Here is a 24,845-nt window from a genome sequence, read left to right on the forward strand (position 1 = left end):
GGTCGCCGCGACCAAGCCCGACTGGCCCTGGAAAAATGGTCCGAGCCGGAGCTGATCAAGGGGTCCGTCCGCGCCGCCGTTAAAACCTTGGCCGCGGGCGGGCCCTTGACAAAGGAGCAGCACCTTGAGCTGCGCGAGCTCGAGGGACTCCTCGCTGGGCTGCGGAGGGAGCGGAGTTCAACAAAAGACTCCGCTCCCTCCCCCACAATAGGTTAAGGTAGAGGTTGCACTCTGCTTTTGCCATGAAGATAACCATAGCCAGCCTCAACATCAACGGCGGCAGAGGGGCACGCCGTAAATTTGACAATTTTTCGCTCCTGCGGGAGGGGAAATATGCGGTGTGTTTCCTGCAAGAAACCCACACCGTTCCGGGAGACGAAGCCACGTGGCTCCTGGAATGGCAAGGAGAGGTCCGCATGAGCCACCTCACCGCCATTTCTAGTGGGGTGGCCATCTTGCTGGGCCCGCATTTTCAGCCGGAGATCTTGGGGGTCGAGGAGCCCGTGCCAGGCCGCTTGCTGCACGTAACGGTTCGCCTGGGGGACGTGCCGCTCCATCTCGTGAACGTGTACGCCCCTCAGCCCGGCCCGCAGCAAACGCGCTTCTTTGAAGAGGTGTCCGCTCTTCTTGGCTCCGTCGACGTCGGCGACTGCATTGTCCTCGGGGGGGATTTTAACTGCACCCTCGAGGCGAGGGACCGCTCCGGTGCCCCGCAGTGCATGACGGCGATGGAGAAGTTGAGGGACCTGGTCGGGTCCTTCGACTTGGTGGACGTCTGGCGAAATCTCCACCCCGACTCCAGCGCCTTTACTTGGGTGAGGCCTGGAGTAGGATGGTCTAGAGTCGACCGCCTTTACGTGTCTCGGGCGTACGTTTCCTGCGTCCCGGCGGCCTCCATGCGGCCGATGCCATGTTCGGACCACCACCTGGTGTGGGCGGAGCTCGCTTCGCTCCGCGCGAGGACGGGGTCCGCGTACTGGCACTTTAACAACCGGCTGCTGGAGGACGTGCGGTTCCAGGACTCGTTCTGTCGATTCTGGTCCGATTGGAGAAGGAAGCAGGGGGGCTTCCCCTCCTTGAGGCTATGGTGGGACGTGGGCAAGGCTCACGTCCGCGTCTTCTGTCAAGAGTACGCGAGGGGGTCGACCAAGAGGCGGGCGGCCAGAGTCGGGCGCCTAGAAAAAGAGGTGCTCGACCTGGAAGCCCGTCTCGGTCAAGTCGTCCAGGGCCCGGCCCTGCGGACGGCGTACGAAGCGAAGAAGGCCGCGCTGAAGGACCTGCAGCTCGTCGGGTCCCGAGGCGCGTTCGTGAGGTCGCGGATCCGGTTCCTGCGGGATCTGGACCGCGGCTCCCCCTTCTTCTACTCGCTGGAAAAAAGGCAGAGTGTCCGTAAGCAGCTCTTGACGCTGCTGGCCGACGACGGCTCTCTCGTCTCGGATCCGGAGGGCGTCAACAACAGGGTCCGTGAATATTACGGGGCTCTGTTCTCTCCGGATCCGTCCAGCGAGGAAGCGCGTAGAGTTTTGTGGGAGGACCTGCCGAAGGTCAGCCCGGAGGGCGCCGAAAATCTGGAAGCTCCGCTAAGCCTGGCGGAGCTGACCGGTGCCCTCGCCCGGCTCTCGAGGGGAAAATCCCCGGGGCTGGACGGGCTGACCGTGGAGTTCCACAGGGCGTTCTGGGACGTCCTGGGGAGCGACTACGCGCGGGTCCTGGGGGAAAGTCTGCCGACCGGGGAGATGCCCCTCTCTTGGCGCAGGGCAGTCATCGTCCTGCTGCCTAAGAAGGGCGATCTCCGCCTCCTTAAGAACTGGCGCCCGGTCTCCCTCCTCAGCACGGACTACAAAATCTTCGCCAGGGCGATGTCTGCTCGCCTTGGTGCCGTGCTGGACCACATGATCCACCCCGACCAGTCCTACACGGTCCCGGGCCGGACAATCCACGATAACATCCATCTGGTCCGGGACCTCATCCATTGTTCCCAGGAGGCTGGTCTGTCGGTCGCCTTCCTATCCCTCGACCAAGAGAAGGCGTTCGACAGGGTGGATCACGACTATCTGCTCGGAACTCTGCGCGCTTTCGGGTTCGGGACGCATTTCGTCGCCCGGATCCGACTTTTGTACGCCGCCGCGGAGTGTCTGATTAAGGTTAACGGGTCCTTGACGGCGCCCCTTCGCTTTAGGAGAGGGGTGCGCCAGGGATGCCCCATGTCCGGCCAGTTATATGCTGTTTGCGTGGAGCCTTTCCTGCGCCTCTTGCGGACGAGGTTGACGGGACTGGCTCTGCAAGGGCCGGGCGTGGAGGTCGTCCTCTCGGCTTACGCCGATGACGTGCTCCTCGCGGTAGAGGATCCCGCTGACCTGCGGAGGATGCGTGAGTGCCAGGAGATTTACTCGGCCGCGTCCTCCGCCAGGATCAACTGGGAGAAATGTTCCGGACTCCTGGTGGGTCAGTGGCGGGTGGACTCCCTGCCGGAGGAGCTCAGGCCTTTTGCCTGGAGCACGACCCATCTCCTCTATCTGGGAGTCTACCTTAGCCCCGACGAGGGAGCCTGGCCGGCGAACTGGCAGGAGCTGGAGGCCAAGGTCGCCGCTCGCCTAGGGCGCTGGACAGGACTGCTCCGAGTGCTGTCCTACAGGGGTCGAGCGCTAGTCATAAACCAGCTGGTGGCCGCAATGTTGTGGTACCGGCTGGTCACTTTGACCCCTCCCCCTGCGTTTGTCGCTAAGATACAGAAGAAGCTGGTGGACTTCTTCTGGAACAACAGGAAGCACTGGGTCTCTGCCGCGGTCCTGAGTCTCCCGCTTGAGGAGGGCGGTCAGTCGTTGGTGTGCGTCAGCGCCCAGCTCGCGACTTTCCGTCTTCAGACCCTGCAGAGATACCTTTACGTCGAGCCCCCTCCTAGGTGGTGTGCTCTGGCGAGGTATTTCTTCCGCCAGCAGCTCGACCTCAATTATGACACGCAGCTCCTGTTTGTGAACTTGGCGGGTGCCAGGACCGCCCTCCGGGAGCTGCCCGTCTTTTACAGGGAACTCATCAGGGTCTGGAACAAAGTCTCCACCAAGCGCAGCTCTCCGCCGGCTGGAATGGCGGCCGTCCTGCAGGAACCGCTGCTCGGGAATCCGTACCTCCACGGCCGAGGCTTTATGTGGCGGTCGGAAGAGAGGGCTGTGGCTGGTGAGGTGACCAGGGTCAGGGACCTGCTCGATGGCGGAGGAGCGGGCTGGATGGCGCCAGACACGCTGGCGCGGCGCCTAAATTCTGCCAACGTCCGCCACGCGGCCGATGCCATCGAGTCGCTAAAAACAGCTCTGGGCCCTGACTCCGTTAGGTGCATCGAGGAGGCTCAAGCACGTGGGGAGATCCCGTCCGAACTGACCCCCGTCCGGACGGAATTCCTCATCGGCGCCAAACCCCGGAACCTCCCTCGGGGGCTGGCGCCTCACAACTTGAGCCGCCTCGGGGAAATCCCCTCCGTGCCTTTCAGTTCCGCGCGGAGGGGTTTCCTGTACGGGCTGCTCCTGCACACCCTCAACTTTGCCATCCTCGCCGGCCGTCCGGACACGCCATGGCGTACCATCTTGCCGTCCGGAGGAGGCGGGGGTCCCCGATGGAGGGCACTCTACGCAGGGGTCCTCCCACTATTCATCGGGGACTTGGCCTGGAGGGTGGTGCACGGAGCAGTGCCGTGCAACAAATTTTTAAGCCGGTTCACGGACTCCCAGGCCGCCTGCAATTTCTGCGGTCTGGAGGAGTCCGTGTTCCATGTTTTTATTGAATGCACAAGGTTGCAGCCCCTGTTTCATTATTTGAAGGGGCTGCTCCTGAAATTCTGGCTGCACTTCAGTCCCACTCTCCTGATCTTTGGGCACCCTGTGCGGAGGGGAGCGGGTAGGTCCGAGGGCCTCCTCGTAGGACTGCTCCTGGGCACGGCCAAGGGTGCCATCAGCCGGTCCAGGCAGCGGGCGGTCGAGGGGGTCGTTCAACCTGACTGCCTGCCTCTCTTCCGCTCTTACATCCGGTCCAGGGTGTCCTTGGAGATGGAGCACGCGGTGTCCACCGGTACGCTCGCGGCCTTCCGCGAGAGGTGGGCACCGGAGGGACTGGAGTGCATCATCACGCCCGGCAACCAAATTTTAATTTGATTTTACGTTTTAAAGTTTAATTTGTTTTAATTGCCGGTGCTTTTAGTGTCCCCGTCTCCTTTTATAGGGGGCACTGGAAAAAGGAAAAATTTGATTTTAGTGCCCAAAAAAAAAAACCCACAAAAAAAACAAAAAACAAAACAAAAAAAGGGCCTTGTAAATGTCTTGTGTGTGTCATCCAGGTCGGGTGGCACGGATACATGTTTTATGTTTTGCAGGTTAACTCAAAAGAGTTTCATGATGGTCTAGTGGTTAGGAATTGGCGCTCTCACGGCCGTGACCCGGGTTCCATTCCCAGTCAGGGAAATTCAAAACCTTATTCCCCTTTTATAGGGGGCACTTGGAGAAAAATTCAATTCTGTGCCAAAAAAAAAAATGGCATTGTAAATGTTGGTGATTCCCCCAGATCGGGGGGCACGATTTAATGTTTTTTCCGTTAACTCCCTAAAAGAGTTTCATGCACCAATGGTGGAGCAGTGGAGGCGTGTCCTGCTCAGTTGGCTGAGTGAGCAGTGAGAGAAGGAGCTATCAACTTTTGCTCCTGCCTTGGAAGGCCTGGAGAGCCCGGAGAACAGCCCAGGAAGAGAAGGAGGGAAGGGGCTTTCTACAATTCTAATCCATCTAGAGGGAGAGGAGGAGAGCTGCAAATTCAACCATCTTATTACTGCTACAGAGAGTTGGAGAGAGAGGAAAAAGAACACCATCCAGTGTGGAAGGAGGGAGAAACTTCAACAACCAAAGGTGGGTGTGTTTTGGTGCATTCCCCAATAGACTTTGTTGTATCGGTGGGGGGAGGAAAGAAGACCACTGAGGGCCGGAACATCGCGGGGGGTGTGTGTGTGTGGAAGTGTGCGTGGGGGCCTTGCTTACAACTAGGCCCCACACACAATTGAAGCACCCCCCCCCCCCCCATTGCCTAGCCTGGGATAGCTGGAGCTACCTGGCTGAAGATTCTTTAATCACCCTTTGAACATCGTTGGGAGTGTGTGCCTGTGTGGCTCCAACTGCCCCAGATGAAGGCATCTTCTCCCCCCACCCAAAGACCACCCCAAAGACTGTGCTTTGTTTTGCCATCTGGGGAGTGCACCCACCCATTGCTGTGAGGGGAGACCTGCCCTCGCAGCCTCCCTCTTTCCTGCACCCCCTCACTCTATCTCTCTCTCTCTCTCTCTCTCTCTCTCTGTCTCTCCCCTCTCTGAGAGCCCTTTCCTCCTAATTTAAAAAAAAACAACTGAGCAGAGGGAGCAAGGCCCCTCCCCAATTGCCAACTAGGGGAGAGGTGTGCCTCGTTAAGAGCTCCTCTGCTCAGTCTTATTAAACAAGGACAATTAAGACCATTAAGGCCTGTGACTTTGGGGTGGGTGTGGCCCTTAAAGGGACCCCGTGATGGCGACCACATCCACGCCGGTGGCAGGGCCAGCAAGGACATATGCGCAGGTGGCAACCACTTCTATGGCACCTCCTGCGCCACCCGCTGCCCTGCCACCTTTCAGACTTATAACTAAGAAACACGGGGTCAAGAGCTACACTCACCCCACAATGAGCATCGAGGAGTGCGTGCGGGCGATGGCTGGGGTAGTCGGCCCCTCGGCCATTGTCGCAGCCTCCAAGATGTCTGGGAGGGCCGTGTTCTTCCTGGGGTCGGAGCGGGCGGTGTCCCTGGCCCTTGAAAAGGGGCTCACGGTGGGCGGGACGTGCCTGCCGGTGGACCTCTCGAGGCCACCGCGCAGAGGGTCATCATTTCAAATGTCCCGCCCTTTGTTCCCGCTGAGCTCCTCCTCCCTCACCTACACCAACTGGGGGAGGTAAGGTCGGGGATCAACCCCATACCGCTCGGCCTCAGGGAGAACAGCCTGCGCCACGTGTTCTCCTTCCGCCGCCAGCTCTTTGTCCGGCTGGCGCGGGAGGAGACGACGGAGGGGAATTTTAATGTGGCGCACGAGGGGACTGCCTACCGCGTCTTTTGGACGTCGGACGGCGTGCGGTGCCATGCCTTCAGGGAGGTGGGGCACGTTCGCAAGAACTGCCCCTCCTCCAAAGCTGCCAAACCACCGAAGGCGGCCAAGGCTGGCGCCGCCGCCACCCCTCCCCCTCATTGCGTCCGCGTGCCGGGAGCCGTAGGTGCGCGGGCATCGCCGGGGGCCTTTGCTTTCACGGCCTCTGGCGGGGGGGAGGGAGAGAGTCCGATCGGAAGGAAGGCGCGGGAGAGGGCGAAACATCTCGAGGCGGGTCCCCTCGGTGCGCCAGACAGCTTGAACACCGCGCTCAGCCCAACCCAGTCACCGGCGAGCGCGGGGTGCCCTGAGCCCGTGCCCAAGCCCTTGACCAATACCGCAGAGGGGCTCGGGCGCGGGCAAGAAAAGAAAAAGGGGGGGGTGAAGCGGGAGGCCTCGGCAGACATGGAGGTCTCCCTGCCTCCGCGCACCCCCAGGAACAAAAGGAGGCTCCGCTCCGATGAGGCGGAGGGGGAACAACATCCCTCCGCGGGGGCGTCGGTGCCCGCCGCGTGTCCCGCGTCCCCCACCAGCGCCCCCAAGCTGCGCTGTAGGCGGGAGGAGTCTGTCCCCGGGGAGGGCGAGACAGTCGAGGCTGCCCAGCCTCTGCCTCCCGGGGATGGCGTGGAGGATCTGCCTGTCGTGGGGGGCGTGCGGCCCGCGGAGGAATGCATTGCCGCCGGGCCGGGCGTCCCGGTTACTGAGGCGGGCGGGGCCGAAAAGGCCGAACCTGAGCCCGCCCAGCTATTAATCAACTTCCCCCGGGACTCGCTCGACCCGGCAGAAACTGGAGTTAAGAATTTTAATGAAACTGTACATGCTGGGCCGGAGGGTAGCAGCGGGGAGGGGGAGGAACACCCACCCTCGCCCCCTACTTTGGAGCTGGAGCACTTGGAGGGCCTGGGGATTTCCTATGGCCGGGTCTCTCCTTGTTCCCCGGTTCCGGGGGCGGAGGGGGAACCCCTTCCGCTGTCGTTTCCCGACCCAGCACCATTTTTAAAAGAGCCTAGTGGGGACTCCTCTGCCGACGATCGTGGGGGTGGGATCGGGGCAGAGCCAGGGCCGGTTGGAGTGGCCGGGTCATTTGCCGTACCTTGTGCGGTCGATGGGCCGGCTGCTGGCGGCCACCTCCTGGAGGAGGACGGGGACTCAGTGGGGGACGCGGGAGAAAATCTAGAAACCACCGCCAGCGAGGCGGTGGATCTGCTCGCAACCGCCGCTGAGACCCTCCTCATTCCTGCAAAAGAACTCCGGGACGTTTTGGCCCAGAGCCGGGGTCGCCGCGACCAAGCCCGACTGGCCCTGGAAAAATGGTCCGAGCCGGAGCTGATCAAGGGGTCCGTCCGCGCCGCCGTTAAAACCTTGGCCGCGGGCGGGCCCTTGACAAAGGAGCAGCACCTTGAGCTGCGCGAGCTCGAGGGACTCCTCGCTGGGCTGCGGAGGGAGCGGAGTTCAACAAAAGACTCCGCTCCCTCCCCCACAATAGGTTAAGGTAGAGGTTGCACTCTGCTTTTGCCATGAAGATAACCATAGCCAGCCTCAACATCAACGGCGGCAGAGGGGCACGCCGTAAATTTGACAATTTTTCGCTCCTGCGGGAGGGGAAATATGCGGTGTGTTTCCTGCAAGAAACCCACACCGTTCCGGGAGACGAAGCCACGTGGCTCCTGGAATGGCAAGGAGAGGTCCGCATGAGCCACCTCACCGCCATTTCTAGTGGGGTGGCCATCTTGCTGGGCCCGCATTTTCAGCCGGAGATCTTGGGGGTCGAGGAGCCCGTGCCAGGCCGCTTGCTGCACGTAACGGTTCGCCTGGGGGACGTGCCGCTCCATCTCGTGAACGTGTACGCCCCTCAGCCCGGCCCGCAGCAAACGCGCTTCTTTGAAGAGGTGTCCGCTCTTCTTGGCTCCGTCGACGTCGGCGACTGCATTGTCCTCGGGGGGGATTTTAACTGCACCCTCGAGGCGAGGGACCGCTCCGGTGCCCCGCAGTGCATGACGGCGATGGAGAAGTTGAGGGACCTGGTCGGGTCCTTCGACTTGGTGGACGTCTGGCGAAATCTCCACCCCGACTCCAGCGCCTTTACTTGGGTGAGGCCTGGAGTAGGATGGTCTAGAGTCGACCGCCTTTACGTGTCTCGGGCGTACGTTTCCTGCGTCCCGGCGGCTTCCATGCGGCCGGTGCCATGTTCGGACCACCACCTGGTGTGGGCGGAGCTCGCTTCGCTCCGCGCGAGGACGGGGTCCGCGTACTGGCACTTTAACAACCGGCTGCTGGAGGACGTGCGGTTCCAGGACTCGTTCTGTCGATTCTGGTCCGACTGGAGAAGGAAGCAGGGGGGCTTCCCCTCCTTGAGGCTATGGTGGGACGTGGGCAAGGCTCACGTCCGCGTCTTCTGTCAAGAGTACGCGAGGGGGTCGACCAAGAGGCGGGCGGCCAGGGTCGGGCGCCTAGAAAAAGAGTTGCTCGACCTGGAGTCCCGTCTCGGTCAAGTCGTCGAGGACCCGGCCCTGCGGACGGTGTACGAAGCGAAGAAGGCCGCGCTGAAGGACCTGCAGCTCGTCGGGTCCCGAGGTGAGTTCGTGAGGTCGCGGATCCGGTTCCTGCGGGATCTGGACCGCGGCTCCCCCTTCTTCTACTCGCTGGAAAAAAGGCAGAGTGTCCGTAAGCAGCTCTTGACGCTGCTGGCCGACGACGGCTCTCTCGTCTCGGATCCGGAGGGCGTCAACAACAGGGCTCGTGAATATTACGGGGCTCTGTTCTCTCCGGATCCGTCCAGCGAGGAAGCGCGTAGAGTTTTGTGGGAGGACCTGCCGAAGGTCAGCCCGGAGGGCGCCGAAAATCTGGAAGCTCCGCTAAGCCTGGCGGAGCTGACCGGTGCCCTCGACCGGCTCTCGAGGGGAAATTCCCCGGGGCTGGACGGGCTGACCGTGGAGTTCCACAGGGCGTTCTGGGACGTCCTGGGGAGCGACTACGCGCGGGTCCTGGGGGAAAAGTCTGGCGACCGGGGAGATGCCCCTCTCTTGGCGCAGGGCAGTCATCGTCCTGCTGCCTAAGAAGGGCGATCTCCGCCTCCTTAAGAACTGGCGCCCGGTCTCCCTCCTCAGCACGGACTACAAAATCTTCGCCAGGGCGATGTCTGCTCGCCTTGGTGCCGTGCTGGACCACATGATCCACCCCGACCAGTCCTACACGGTCCCGGGCCGGACAATCCACGACAACATCCATCTGGTCCGGGACCTCATCCATCATTCCCAGGAGGCTGGTCTGTCGGTCGCCTTCCTATCTCTCGACCAAGAGAAGGCGTTCGACAGGGTGGATCACAACTATCTGCTCGGAACTCTGCGCGCTTTCGAGTTCGGGACGCATTTCGTCGCCCGGATCAGACTTTTGTACGCCGCCGCGGACTGTCTGATTAAGGTTAACGGGTCCTTGACGGCGCCCCTTCGCTTTAGGAGAGGGGTGCGCCAGGGATGCCCCATGTCCGGCCAGTTATACGCCGTCTGCGTGGAGCCTTTCCTGCGCCTCCTGCGGACGAGGTTGACGGGACTGGCTCTGCAAGGGCCGGGCGTGGAGGTCGTCCTCTCGGCTGACGCTGATGACGTGCTCCTCGCGGTAGAGGATCCCGCTGACCTGCGGAGGATGTGTGAGTGCCAGGAGATTTACTCGGCCGCGTCCTCCACCAGGATCAACTGGGAGAAATGTTCCGGACTCCTGGTGGGTCAGTGGCGGGTGGACTCCCTGCCGGAGGAGCTCAGGCCTTTTGCCTGGAGCACGACCCATCTCCTCTATCTGGGAGTCCACCTTAGCCCCGACGAGGGAGCCTGGCCGGCGAACTGGCAGGAGCTGGAGGCCAAGGTCGCCGCTCGCCTAGGGCGCTGGACAGGACTGCTCCGAGTGCTGTCCTCCAGGGGTCGAGTGCTAGTCATAAACCAGCTGGTGGCCGCCATGCTGTGGTATCGGCTGGTCACTTTGACCCCTCCCCCTGCTTTTGTCGCCAAGATACAGAAGAAGCTGGTGGACTTCTTCTGGAACAACAGGAAGCACTAGGTCTCTGCCGCGGTCTTGAGTCTCCCGCTTGAGTAGGGCAGTCAGTCGTTGGTGAGCGTCAGCGCCCAGCTCGCGACTTTCCGTCTTCAGACCCTGCAGAGATACCTTTACGTCGAGCCCCCTCCTAGGTGGTGTGCTCTGGCGATGTATTTCTTCCGCCAGCAGCGCGACCTCAATTACGACACGCAGCTCCTGTTTGTGAACTTGGGGGGTGTCAGGACAGCCCTCCGGGAGCTGCCTGTCTTTTACAAGGAACTCATCAGGGTCTGGAACAAAGTCTCCACCAAGCGCAGCTCTCCACCGGCTGGAGTGGCGGCTGTCCTGCTGGAGCCGCTGCTCGGGAATCCGTACCTCCACGACCGAGGTTTTATGTGGCGGTCGGAAGAGAGGGCTGTGGCTGGTGAGATGACCAGGGTCAGGGACCTGCTCGATGGCGGAGGAGCGGGCTGGATGGCGCCAGGCATGCTGGCGCGGCGCCTAAATTCAGCCGACGTCCGCCGCGCGGCCGAAGCCATCGAGTCGCTAAAAACAGCTTTGGGCCCTGACTCTGTTAGGTGCATCGAGGAGGCTCAAGCACGTGGGCAGATCCCGTCCGAACTGACCCCCGTCCGGACGGAATTCCTCATTGGCGCCAAACCCCGGAACCTCCCTCGGGGGCCGGCGCCTCACAACTTGAGCCGCCTCGGGGAAATCCCCTCCGTGCCTTTCAGTTCCGTGCGGAGGGGTTTCCTGTACGGGCTGCTCCTGCACACTCTCAACTTTGCCATCCTCGCCGGCCGTCCGGACACGCCATGGCGTACCATCTTGCCGTCCGGAGGAGGCGGGGGTCCCCGATGGAGGGCACTCTACGCAGGGGTCCTCCCACTATTTGTCGGGGACTTGGCCTGGAGGGTGGTGCATGGAGCAGTGCCGTGCAACAAATGTTTAAGCCGGTTCACGGACTCCCAGGCCGCCTGCAATTTCTGCGGTCTGGAGGAGTCCATGTTCCATGTTTTTATTGAGTGCACGAGGTTGCAGCCCCTGTTCCATTATTTGAAGGGGCTGTTCCTGAAATTCTGGCTGCACTTCAGTCCCACTCTCCTGATCTTTGGGCACCCTGTGCGGAGGGGAGCGGGTAGGTCCGAGGGCCTCCTCGTAGGACTGCTCCTGGGCACGGCCAAGGGTGCCATCAGCCGGTCCAGGCAGCGGGCGGTCGAGGGGGTCGTTCAACCTGACTGCCTGCCTCTCTTCCGCTCTTACATCCGGTCCAGGGTGTCCTTGGAGATGGAGCACGCGGTGTCCACCGGTACGCTCGCGGCCTTCCACGAGAGGTGGGCACTGGAGGGACTGGAGTGCATCATCACGCCCGGCAAACAAATTTTAATTTGATTTTACATTTTAAAGTTTAATTTGTTTTAATTGCCGGTGCTTTTAGTGTCCCCCTCCCCTTTTATAGGGGGCACTGGAGGAAAAAAAAAGTGATTTAGTGCCCCAAAAAAAAGAAGGAAAAAAAAAGAGGGCCTTGTAAATGTCTGGTGTGTCATCCAGGGCGGGTGGCACCGATTAATGTTTTTGTTTTGCAGATAAACTCCAAAAAGAGTTTCATGCACAAGGACCCCCAGGTCCCTCTGCACCGCAGCATGTTGTAATTTCTCCCCATTCAAATAATATTCCCTTTTACTGTTTTTTTTCCCCCAAGGTGGATGACCTCACACTTTCCGACATTGTATTCCATCTGCCAAACCTTAGCCCTATCGCTTAACCTATCTAAATCTCTTTGCAGCCTCTGTGTCCTCTACACAACCCACTTTCCTACTAATCTTTGTCTCATCTGCAAATTTTGTTACACTACACTCTGTCCCCTCTTCCAGGTCATCTATGTATATTGTAAACAGTTGTGGTCCCAGCACCAATCCCTGTGGCACACCACTAACCACCGATTTCCAACCCGAAAAGGACCCATTTATCCCGACTCTCTGCTTTCTGTTCGCCAGCCAATTCTCTATCCATGCTAATACATTTCCACTGACTCCGCGTACCTTTATCTTCTGCAGTAACCTTTTGTGTGGCACCTTATCGAATGCCTTTTGGAAATCTAAATACACCACATCCATCGGTACACCCCTATCCACCATGCTCATTATATCCTCAAAGAATTCCAGTAAATTAGTTAAACATGATTTCCCCTTCATGAATCCATGCTGCATCTGCTTGATTGCACTATTCCTATCTAGATGTCCCGCTATTTCTTCCTCAATGATAGTTTCAAGCATTTTCCCCACTACAGATGTTAAACTAACCGGCCTATAGTTACCTGCCTTTTGTCTGCCCCCTTTTTTAAACAGAGGCGTTACATTAGCTGTTTTCCAATCCGCTGGTACCTCCCCAGAGTCCAGAGAATTTTGGTAGATTATAACGAATGCATCTGCTATAACTTCTGCCATCTCTTTTAATATCCTGGGATGCATTTCATCAGGACCAGGGGACTTGTCTACCTTGAGTCCCATTAGCCTGTCCAGCACTACCCCGCTAGTGATAGTGATTGTCTCAAAGTCCTCCTTTCCCACATTCCTGTGACCAGCAATTTCTGGCATGGTTTCTGTGTCTTCCACTGTGAAGACCGAAGCAAAATAATTGTTTAAGGTCTCAGCCATTTCCACATTTCCCATTATTAAATCCCCCTTCTCATCTTCTAAGGGACCAACATTTACTTTAGTCACTCTTTTCCGTTTTATATATCTGTAAAAGCTTTTACTATCCGTTTTTATGTTTTGCGCAAGTTTACCTTCGTAATCTATCTTTCCTTTCTTTATTGCTTTCTTAGTCATTCTTTGCTGTCGTTTAAAATTTTCCCAATCTTCTATTTTCCCACTAACCTTGGCCACCTTATACGCATTGGTTTTTAATTTGATACTCTCCTTTATTTCCTTGGTTATCCACAGCTGGTTATCCCTTCTCTTACTGCCCTTCTTTTTCACTGGAATATATTTTTGTTGAGCACTATGAAAGAGCTCCTTAAAAGTCCTCCACTGTTCCTCAATTGTGCCACCATTTAGTCTGTGTTTCCAGTCTACTTCAGCCAACTCTGCCCTCATCCCACTGTAGTCCCCTTTGTTTAAGCATAGTACGCTCATTTGAGACACTACTTCCTCACCCTCAATCTGTATTACAAATTCAACCATACTGTGATCACTCATTCCGAGAGAATCTTTTACTAGGAGATCGTTTATTATTCCTGTCTCATTACACAGGACCAGATCTAAGACAGCTTGCTCCCTTGTAGGTTCTGTAACATACTGGGCCCCAAGTTTCCACATGATTCGTGCCTGATTTTTTAGGAGCAACTGGTGGAGAACGGACTATTTTAGAAATCGCAATTCTCCACATTTTTTTTTCTGCAGTTCTAGTCAGGTAGAACAGTTCTAGTTTAGAATAGAATTTTTTCTTCAAAAGGGGGCGTGTCTGGCCACTGACGCCTGATTTGAAAGTTTCCACAGTGAAAATGTACTCCAAACTAAAGTAGAATGGAGCCAGTGAAGATTTTGTAGAACTGAAAAAACCTGTTCTACACATTAAAAAATCAGGCGTAGATTACAAATTAGGCGTCCAGAGCGAGGTGGGGGGGGTGGGGGGGGGGGAAGGGAACTCATTAAATTCGACAATAAATCCTTATTTATACTTCTACAAATATGATACAAATAAATCCAACCTGAATAAACATTTATAAGCCAAGAAAAGATTAAATAAACCATCTTCCTACCTGTGTGAAAGTACTTCAGCCAGGGAGAATTCTGCAGCCGTTCATGGCTCTGAGCGGGAGGGGGAGCGGGAGGGGGAGAGAGAGAGAGAGAGAGAGAGAGAGAGGGGGGGAGGGGGGGGGGGAGGGAGGGGGAGGGGGGGAGGGAGGGAGGGAGGGGGGGGAGGGAGAGAGGGAGGGGGGGAGGGAGAGAGGGAGGGGGGGAGGGAGAGAGGGAGGGGGGGAGGGAGAGAGGGGGGGGAGGGAGAGAGGGGGGGGAGGGAGAGAGGGGGGGGAGGGAGAGAGGGGGGGGAGGGAGAGAGGGGGGGGAGGGAGAGAGGGGGGGGAGGGAGAGAGGGGGGGGAGGGAGAGAGGGGGGGGAGGGAGAGAGGGGGGGGGAAGGAGAGAGGGGGGGGGAAGGAGAGAGGGGGGAGGGAGAGGGGGGGGGAGGGAGAGGGGGGGGGAGGGAGAGGGGGGGGGAGGGAGAGGGGGGGGGAGGGAGAGGGGGGGAGGGAGAGGGGGGGGGAGGGAGAGGGGGGGGAGGGAGAGGGGGGGAGGGAGAGGGGGGGTGAGGGAGAGGGGGAGGGAGAGGGAGAGAGAGGGGGGGAGGGAGAGAAAAAGAGGGGAGGGAGGGAGAGAGAGAGAAAGGGGAGGGAGAGAGAGAAAGGGGAGGGAGGGAGAGAAAGGGGAGGGAGGGAGAGAGAGAGAGGGGAGGGAGGGAGGGAGGGAGGGAGGGAGGGAGGGAGGGAGGGAGGGAGGGAGGGAGGGAGGGGGGAGAGAGAGAGAGAAGGAGAGAGAGGGGAGGGATGGAGAGAGAGGGGAGGGAGGGAGAGAGAGAGAGAGAAGGGGAGGGAGGGAGAGAGAGAGAGTGAGGGGAGGGAGAGAGGGGAGGGAGGGAGAGAGAGAGGAGAGGGAGAGCGCGAGAGAGGGGGGGGAGGAGAGAGAGCAGCGGGTGGGGGGGGAGAGAGAGAGAGCAGCGGGGGGAAGAAAGGGGGGGGTCGGGTCGGGGAACAGGAGCGCGGGGCGGGGCGGGTATCGGGTCGGGGCGGGGGGGGGGGGGGGCGGGTCGGGGGGAAACGGGTCTCGGGTCGGGGGGGGGAGCGGGTGTCGGGTCTGGTCGGCGGGGGGGGGGGGGGAAGCGGGTGTCTGGTCGGGGGGGGGGGGGATCGGGTGTCGGGTCGGGTCAGCGGGGGGGGGGGGGGGAGCGAGTGTCGGGTCTGGTGGGGGGGGGGGGGCGCGGTGGGGGGGGCAGGAGCTGGCCGTGGGAGGAGCCTCATTCACGCAGCCCCAGTGAGGCCATTCAGCCAGGGCTAGGGGCTGCGTGCTTCGGGCCCCTCCCACACAGTTCGGCGCCTGGAGCTACTGCACTTGCGTGCCGACTGTAGCGCGCATGTGCAGAGGTCCCGGCACTGTTTTCAGCGCCGGGACCTGGCTCCGTCCCCCCCACAGCTCGTGCTGGCTGCGCTGAGGGCCAGAGGACCTGTAAGTAGGTGGAGAATACCGAGGATTTTTTTAGGCGCCGTTTTAGGCGCGAAAAACGGGCGCCCAGCTTGCAGGGGCGCCCGTTTTTTTTCTTGTGGAAACTTGGGCCCACTGTTCTAAGAAACAATCCCGAATGCATTCTATGAATTCCTCCTCAAGGCTACCCCGTGCGATTTGATTTGACCAATAGATATGTAGGTTAAAATCCCCCATGATTACTGCCGTTCCTTTTTCACATGCCTCCATTATTCCCTTGATTATTTCCCGCCCCACCGTGAAGTTATTATTTGGGGGCCTATAAACTACGCCCACCAGTGACTTTTTCCCCTTACTATCTCTAATCTCCACCCACAATGATTCAACATTTTGTTCATTAGAGCCAATATCATCTCTCACAACTGCACTGTCATCCATTATTAACAGAGCTACCCCACCTCCTTTCCCTTCTTGTCTATCTTTCCGAATCGTCAGATACCCCTGTATGTTTAATTCCCAGTCTTGGCCACCCTGCAACCACGTTTCTGTAATGGCCACCAAATCATACCCATTTGTAATGATTTGTGCCGTCAACTCATTTACTTTATTTCGAATGCTGCGTGCGTTTAGGTAGAATGTTTTAATACTAGTTTTTAAACCATGATTTTTAGTTTTGACCCCTCCTGCAGCCCCTTTACATTCAGTGGCCCTTTTTGTTTTTTGCCTTGGGTTTCTCTGCCCTCCACTTTTACTCATCTCCTTTCTGTCTTTTGCTTTTGTCTCCTTTTTGTTTCCCTCTGTCTCCCTGCATTGGTTCCCATCCCCCTGCCATATTAGTTTAGCTCCTCCCCAACAGCACTAGCAAACACTCCCCCGAGGACATTGGTTCCGGTCCTGCCCAGGTGCAGACCGTCCGGTTTGTACTGGTCCCACCTCCCCCAGAACCGGTTCAAATGCCCCAGGAATTTGAATCCCTCCCTGCTGCACCACTGCTCAAGCCACATATTCATCTGAGCTATCCTGCGATTCCTACTCTGACTAGCACGTGGCACTGGTAGCAATCCTGAGATTACTACTTTTGAGGTCCTACGTTTTAATTTAGCTCCTAGCTCCTTAAATTCGTCTCGTAGGACCTCATCCCTTTTTTTACCTATAGCGTTGGTACCAATGTGCACCACGACAACTGGCCGTTCACCCTCCCTTTTCAGAATGTCCTGCACCCACTCTGAGACATCCTTGACTCTTGCACCAGGAAGGCAACATACCATCCTGGAGTCTTGGTTGCGGCCGCAGAAACGCCCATCTATTCCCCTTACAATCGAATCCCCGATCACTATCGCTCTCCCACTCTTTTTCCTGCCCTCCTGTGCAGCAGAGCCAGCCACGGTGCCATGAACTTGGCTGCTGCTGCCCTCCCCTGATGAGTCATCCCCCTCAACAGTACTCAAAACGGTGCATCTGTTTTGCAGGGGGATGACCGCAGGGGACCCCTGCACTACCTTCCTTGCACTGCTCTTCCTGCTGGTCTTCCATTCCCTAGCTGGCTGTGGACCCTTCACCTGCGGTAAGACCAACTCACTAAACGTGCTATTCACGTCATTCTCAGCATCGTGGATGCTCCAGAGTGAATCCACCCTCAGCTCCAATTCCGCAACGCAGTCTGTCAGGAGCTGGAGGCGGATACACTTCCCGCACATGTAGTCGTCAGGGACACCGGAAGTGTCCCTGAGTTCCCACATGGTACAGGAGGAGCATAACACGTGACCGAGCTCTCCTGCCATGACTTAACCCTTAGATACACTTAAGATATTCCAGGTGTGGCCTCACCAAGGTTCTGTACAACTGCAGGAAGATCTCCCTGCTTCTATACTCAAATCCTCGAGCTATAAAGACCAACATGCCTTCTTCAGCATCTGCTGTACCTGCATGCCAAACTTCAATGACTGATGTACCATGACACCCAGGTCTCATTGCACCTCCCCTTTTCCTAATCTGTCACCATTCAGATAATATTCTGTCTTCCTGTTTTTGCCACCAAAGTGGATAACCACACATTTATCCACATTAGACTGCATCTGCCATGTATTTGCCCACTCACCTAACCTGTCCAAGTCTCCCTGCAGCCTCTTAGCATCCTCCTTACAGCTCACACCGCCACCCAGCTTAGTGTCATCTGCAAACTTGGAGATATTACATTCAAGTCCTTCGTCTAAATCATTGATGTATATTGTAAATAGCTGGGGTCCCAGCACTGAACACTGCGGCACCCCACTGGTCACTGCCTGCCATTCTGAAAAGGACCCGTTTATTCCGACTCTCTGCTTCCTGTCTGCCAACCAGTTCTCTATCCACATCAATACATTACCCCCAATACCATGTGGTTTAATTTTGCACACTAATCTCTTGTGTGGGACCTTGTCAAAAGCCTTTTGAAAGTCCAAAAACACATCCACTGGTTCGCCCTTCACTACTCTACTAGTTACATCCTCAAAAAATTCTAGAAGATTTGTCAAGCATGAGTTCCCTTTCATAAATCCATGCTGATTTGGACCGATCCTGTCAGTGCTTTCCAAATGCGCTGCTATTTCATCTTTAATAATTGATTCCAACATTTTCCCCACCACCGATGTCAGGCTAACCGGTTTACAATTCCCTGTTATCTCTCTCCCTCCTTTTTTAAAAAGTGGTGTTACATTAGCTACCCTCCAGTCCGTAGGAACTGATCCAGAGTCAATAGAATGTTGGAAAATGATCACCAATGCATCCACTATTTCTAGGGTCACTTCCTTAAGTACTCTGGGATGCAGCCTATCAGGCCCTGTGGATTTATCGGCCTTCAATCTCATCAATTTCCCTAACACAATTTCCTGACTAATAAGGATTTCCTTCAGTTCCTCCTTTTCGCTCGACCCTCGAACCTCTAGTATTTCCGGAAGGTTATATGTGTCTTCCTTCGTGAAGACAGAACCGAAGTATTTGTTCAATTGGTCTGCCATTATAAATTCACGTGATTCTGACTGCAAAGGACCTACATTGGTCTTCACTAATGTTTTTCTCTTCACATATCTATAGAAGCTTTTGCAGTCAGTTTTTATGTTCCCTGCAAGCTTCCTTCATACTTTATTTTCCCCCTCGTCCTCCTCTGCTGAATTATGAATTCTCTCAGTCCTCAGGTTTGCTGCTTTTTCTGGCCAATTTATATGCCTCTTGCTTGGATTTAACACTATCCCTAATTTCCCTTGTTAGCCACGGTTGAGCCACCTTCCCCGTTTTATTTTTACTCCAGATAGGGATGTACAATTGTTGAATTTCATCCACGTAATCTATAAATGTCTGCCATTGCCTATCCACTGTCAACCCTTTAAGTATCATTTGCCAGTCTATCCTAGCTAATTCACGTCTCATACCATCGAAGTTACCTTTCCTTAAGTTCAGGACCCTAGTCTCTGAATTAACTGTGTCACTCTCCATCTTAATAAAGAATTCTACCATATTATGGTCACTCTTTCCCAAGGGGCCTCACACAACAAGATTGCTAATTACATAACACCCAGTCTAGGATGGCCAGGTCTCTAGTTGGTTCCTCGACATATTGATCTAGAAAGCCATCCCTAATACACTCCAGGAAATCCTCCTCCACCACATGGCTACCAGCTTGGTTAGCCCAATCTATATGTAAATTAAAGTCGCCCATGATAACTGCTGTATCTTTATTGCACGCATCCCTAATTTCTTGTTTGATGCCATCCCCAACCTCACTACTACTGTTTGGTGGTCTGTACACAACTCCCACTAGCGTTTTCTGCCCTTTGGTATTCTACAGCTCTACCCATACAGATTCCACGTCATCCAAGCTAATGTCCTTTCTTACTGTTGCATTAATTTCCTCTTTAAACAGCAACGCTACCCCACTTCCTTTTCCTTTCTGTCTATCCTTCCTGAATGTTGAATACCCCTGGATGTTGAGTTCCCAGCCTTGGTGACCCTGGAGCCATGTCTGCGCAGTTAATTCATCTACCTTAGGTGATCTTATCGAAACGTACAAGATTATGAGGGGGCTTGATAAGGTGGATGCAGAGAGGATGTTTCCACTGATGGGGGAGACTAGAACTAGAGGACATGATCTTAAAATAAGGGGCCGCTCAGTTAAAACAGAGATGAGGAGGAATTTCTTCTCTCTGAGGGTTGTAAATTTGTGGAATTTGCTGCCTCGGAGAGCTGTGGAAGCTGGGACATTGAATAAATTTAAGACAGAAATAGACCATTTCTTGAGCGATAAGGGGTTATGGGGAGCAGGCGGGGAAGTGCAGCCGAGTCCATGATCCTATTGAATGGCGGAGCAGGCTCGAGGGGGCGTATGGCCTACTCCTGCTCCTATTTCTTATGTTCTTATATACAAACTGTCCTGCATATACACCATGCTGCAGGTGTACACTGGCTCCAGATATCTCTGCAAGCTAATAGCTTAAGGCCTGATGGTACTGGTTGACAAGCAACAAGTAGCTTACCAGTTCTTTGCACTTGTAGGTTGCATGATTTGAGTGAGTTAAATGATTGCACATTGGACTTCGACACTGTCAATAACATCCAGATGACCAAAATTAATTGTTCACATTGAGTCAGATATTTTATTGGCTAACTTAATAGACAAGTTATTTGAGCCAATCATATTTGTGCCCCACTAATGAGTGATGGCTGAACCATATTTCCAAGATAATGGCCCTGAAATTCCCATGTCCCGGGTCCATACGATGTTTCGACAGACCCGGGAAGGCATCGGAAAAGCCGGGTTTCAGCACGCAATGCGCATGCGCTGAAAACTGACTTTGCTGATCTGTCAAGTTTCTGGCTTGACAGATCTCGCGCATATCGGGAGTGAGGACACATGCAGCGCAAGATTTCCGATATTTACGAATATCTTGCCCTGCAAATGTCCTTTAAAATCTTGCGCCTGAAAAAGCAGGCGTAAAGCCTACTTTTACAGGCACAAGTGCTTAAAAATACACAAACATTTTAAAATAAAGTTATAAAAACACATTTTATTTTTAAAAACCCTCCCCACTACGTTAAGTATTTTAAGGCTTAATTACAAAAACTTTTTAAAAAGTCAGGAAAATATTTTTTGAGAAGAACTTTAATTTAAATGAATGTTAAATATGTCTTTTATTTTCTATTTTTAATTGTGTTTTGCAGGGGAGCGTTTCTCATTCATAGTAATAGGAGTTCCAGACTTACGGATTGGCTGTTGTCTCCAGCTCCCGACCTGCGCATGTCCCCATGTGCACGTCCCCATGTGCACATGCTGCGATGCGCAGTCACGAGAGGCCTCAGGCTCAATTTTCCCCTATTTCACTCGTTTGCCCGCGGGAAGACCTCAATCGGAATTTCAGGCCCACTGTCTTTAAAAGATGTGGCATTACAGAAATTGTCCAGATAAACGAGTGCCATTCAACAAATATCAACTGATATACGGAAAGAACAGAATACTTGTTGGAAACCAATTATAATAAACCACTAATACTATCAATACTACTCATCAGTCTTTCTATTTTCTACTATTATTAAAAGCATGATGAGTGGGGGCTGAATTGGATCTGGATGTAATGACCACGATGATAAAATAGCCCACCTGTAGTTCACTATCTACCTATAGGCTCAGATATTGAAAATGGCTGCTCTAGGATGGGGTTCCAGCGGAAACCCAAACCAGCAGAAATGTGTCACAACGTAAATCAACGTCTTAACTGCGGATAATGGGGTGAATATGAACATCGAAATACGATCCAGTCGTTTGACAATCTCCCTTATAATGTGTGAAGATAATATAACCGTGGCACATTTGCTGTTTGTAGCTCTCGCTGATCAGACACTTGCTCACATTAAATAACGATTGGTCACTCCAATCTGCCGCCAAAGACAAAACAGCAACATTGAGGTTTGGGAAGGCCACCCCGTCCGCCAGCTACCTCACACTATTTAACCGAGTGATACAAATTCCTGCCGTCTAACCTGAGCCATGAAGGAAAATCAGAGAGGCGGTATGTTTCTTAGTTTGAGCAACGATGCTCCGCTGTAAGTGCATCGCCATTCCAGCCACTCCCGCCCTACCCTGTTCGGGCCGGGCCCAGCTGGCCAGCGGCGCGCTGCTTGACGCTTCCAGGGAAACGGAGCGCGTCTGACGTAATGATGCGCCATGACGTTTCCTGGGAGAAGTTCGTTGACGCACGGCGTTAGAATGATGGCGTGCGCGCGCACTACACCCCCTGCTCCCGCCCACTCACACATAGCCATAGAATCATAGAATGGGGGCAGCACAGAAGGAGGACATCCGGCTCTCTGCAAGAACACTTCAGCTAGTCACACTCCCCCACCCTTTCCTGTAGCCCTGCAAATTCTTCAAGTACTTAATCCAATTCCATTTTGAAAGCCACCATTGAGTCTGCCTCCACTACCCTTTCAGGCAGTGCATACCAGATCCTAACCAGTCGCTGCGTAAAAAATGTTTTTCCTCATGGCACCTTTGGTTCTTCTGCCAATCACCTTAAACCCGTGTCCTCTGGCTCTCGACCCTCCCGTCAATGGGAACAGTTCCTCTCAACACTGTCTAGACCCCTCATGATTTTTAGAAAACCTCTATCAAATCTCCTCTCTGCTCTAAGGAGAATAACCCCAGCTTCTCCAGTCTACTGACATTACAGAAATCTCTCATCCCTGCAGCCATTCTTGTAAATAATTTCTGCACCCTCTCTAACACCTTCACATCCTTCCTACAATGTGGTGCCCAGAATTGGACACAATACTCCAGTTGAGGTCGAACCAGTGTTTTATAAAGGTTCATCATAACTGCCACTGGATCAGCTATCACTGCCCCTCTCTGCATCTCCCTCTAGCATACCCATTCACTTGTGAAGAAGGCCCTTGCCATCCATGTGGATGATTGCATTGACATCATGGCCTTGAGGGGTGATGACACCTTCCTGCTAAAAGAACCCTCTCCACTTGGCTATATCTTCCATCACTTGCCCCACCCAAACCACTGCAGTAGTGATGTGGCTCTTATCACCAAATCACACCTGGGTCTGTTCCCCTACTCCTCTGGCACCTTCACCTCCTTTAAGCACCTGGCCCTCTCCCTTCTCATTTAAAATCCTCGTTCTCGACCGCCCACCCAAGTACCATGACAGTTTTCTCACTGAGATATCTTCACTCCTTTCCTCCCTCAGCCCCTGCACCGAGCGACTTCTCATCCCTGGTAATTTCAATCTCCATCTCAACTTATTAGGCTCGCTCCTCTGAGTTCACTGCCCTGCTATCCTCCCTTAATCTCTCCATATAAACTCCCCAACCCATATTCGTGGCCACCCCCTTGAACTAGCCATCTCGTGGCCTTGCTATTCCCACCTTGTCAGTCACAGATAAGGCTATTTCTGATCACTCTTTTATCACTCTCCACCCACATCTCCCTCCTTCCCTGCCGCCCGCCACCCAACCCTACTTCCTTCTCTGTCTGCCCCTGGAAAAAACTCTCTCCTGAGCCACGAGCAAATTTGCATAGGGTAAATAAGTAAGATCAGAGAGATGAACGTGTGGGAGAAATGGGTTTCGATTCATGGGGCACTGGCACCAGTACTGGGATAAGAGGGAGCTGTTCTGTCGGAACGGGCTTCACTTGAACCAGGCTGGGATCAGTGTCCTGGCTAATCAAATAACTAGGGCTGTAGATAGGGCTTTAAACTAAATAATTGGTGGGGGGGGAGGGAGGGTGGCGGGGGAGGGATGTGGTGAGCAGAAATTTAAAAAGTCAAAAATAAAGGAGAAGGCAATAGTGCAGGGTAGCGATAGGGGTAATGATAACCACAGTTGACAGGAAGGGACAGAGTGTATAAACATAAGAGTGCATCAGAAAGTGGGGTCACAGTACGGAAAATGGTAAAAAGACAAAATTAAAAGCCCTTTATCTGAATGCACGCAGCATTCGTAACAAGGTAGATGAGTTGATGGTACAGATAAAATTAAATGGGTATGATCTTATGACCATTACATAGACTTGATTGCAAGGTGACCAAGGCTGAGAACTGAATATGATGGGGTATTTACCATTCCGGATGGATTGGCAGAAAGGAAAAGGAGGTGAGTTAGCTCTGTTAATAAAGGATGAAATCAGTAAAGTAGTGAGAAATGAAATTGGCTCAGAAGATCAAGATGGAGAATCAGTTTAGGTGCCGATAAGAAAAATAAGTCACTGGTGGGAAAAGTCTATAGGCCCCCTAACAGTAGTTACACTGTAGCACAGTGTATAAATCAAGAAATAATGGAGGCTTGTAAGAAAGGTATGGCAATAATCAGGGGGGATTTTAATCTTCATATTGATTGGACAAATCAAATTGGCAAAGGTAGCCTTGAGGAAGAGTTCATAGAGTGTATTTGGAATGGTTTCCTAAAACAATATGTTGTGGAAACAACCAGGGAACAGGCTATTTTAGATCTGGTAATGTGTAATGAGACTGGATTAATAAATGACATCATAGTAAAGGATCCTCTTGGGAAGAGTGATCATAGCATGGTAGAATTTCTAATTCAGTTTGAGGGTGAGAAAGCTAGGCAATTACAAAGGTATGAAAGCAGAGTTGGCTAAAGTGAATTACGAAAATAGATTAAAAGGTAAGGCGGTAGATGAGCAGTGGCAAACATTTACATAAGAACAATAAGAAATAGGAGTAGGAGTCGGCCGTACGGCCCTCGAGCCTGCACCGCCATTCAATAAGATCATGGCTGATCATTCCCTCAGTACCCCTTTCCTGCTTTCTCTCCATACCCCTTGATCCCATTAGCCGTAAGGGCCATATCTAACTCCCTCTTGAATATATCCAATGAACTGGCATCAACAACTCTCTGCGGCAGGGGATTCCACAGGTTAACAACTCTCTGAGTGAAGAAGTTTCTCCTCATCTCAGTCCTAAATGGCCTATCCCTTATCCTTGGACTATGTCCCCTGGTTCTGGACTTCCCGCATCGAACCTATCCAGTCCCGTCAGAATCGTATACGTTTCTATGAGATCTCCTCTCATCCTTCGAAACTCCAGTGAATAAAGGCCCAGTTGATCCAGTCTCCCTCATATGACAGTCCAGCCATCCCTGGGATTAGTCTGGTGAACTTTCGCTGCACTCCCTCAATAGCAAGAATGTCCTTCCTCAGATTAGGAGACCAAAACTGAACACAATATTCCAGGTGAAGCCTCACTAAGGCCCTGTACAACTGCAGTAAGACCTCCCTGTTCCGATACTCAAATCCCCTAGCTATGAAGGCCAACATACCATTTGCCTTCTTCACCGCCTGCTGTACCTGCATGCCAACCTTCAACAACTGATGAACCATGACACGCAGCTCTCGTTGCACCTCCCCTTTTCCTAATCTGCCGCCATTCAGATAATATTCTGTCTTCGTGTTTTTGCACCCAAAATGGATAACTTCACATTTATCCACAT

The 24,845-nt window shown here is 54.1% G+C and overlaps 1 protein-coding gene across 1 annotated transcript in view; it reads right to left on the minus strand.

The window, feature by feature from the left end:
- The window catches only part of lyplal1 (lysophospholipase like 1), a 66,906-nt gene extending 45,386 nt beyond the window's left edge, over positions 1 to 21,520 (minus strand). The window contains exon 1 of the mRNA XM_070889438.1: positions 21,369 to 21,520. Coding sequence (XP_070745539.1) covers positions 21,369 to 21,447 — 79 coding nt within the window. The 5' untranslated portion in view covers positions 21,448 to 21,520. The remainder of the gene's footprint in view (positions 1 to 21,368) is intronic.
- Positions 21,521 to 24,845: the final 3,325 nt, after the last annotated feature.

The sequence above is a fragment of the Pristiophorus japonicus genome, chromosome 9 (assembly GCF_044704955.1).
Source record: "Pristiophorus japonicus isolate sPriJap1 chromosome 9, sPriJap1.hap1, whole genome shotgun sequence".
NCBI classification, from domain to species: domain Eukaryota; kingdom Metazoa; phylum Chordata; class Chondrichthyes; family Pristiophoridae; genus Pristiophorus; species Pristiophorus japonicus.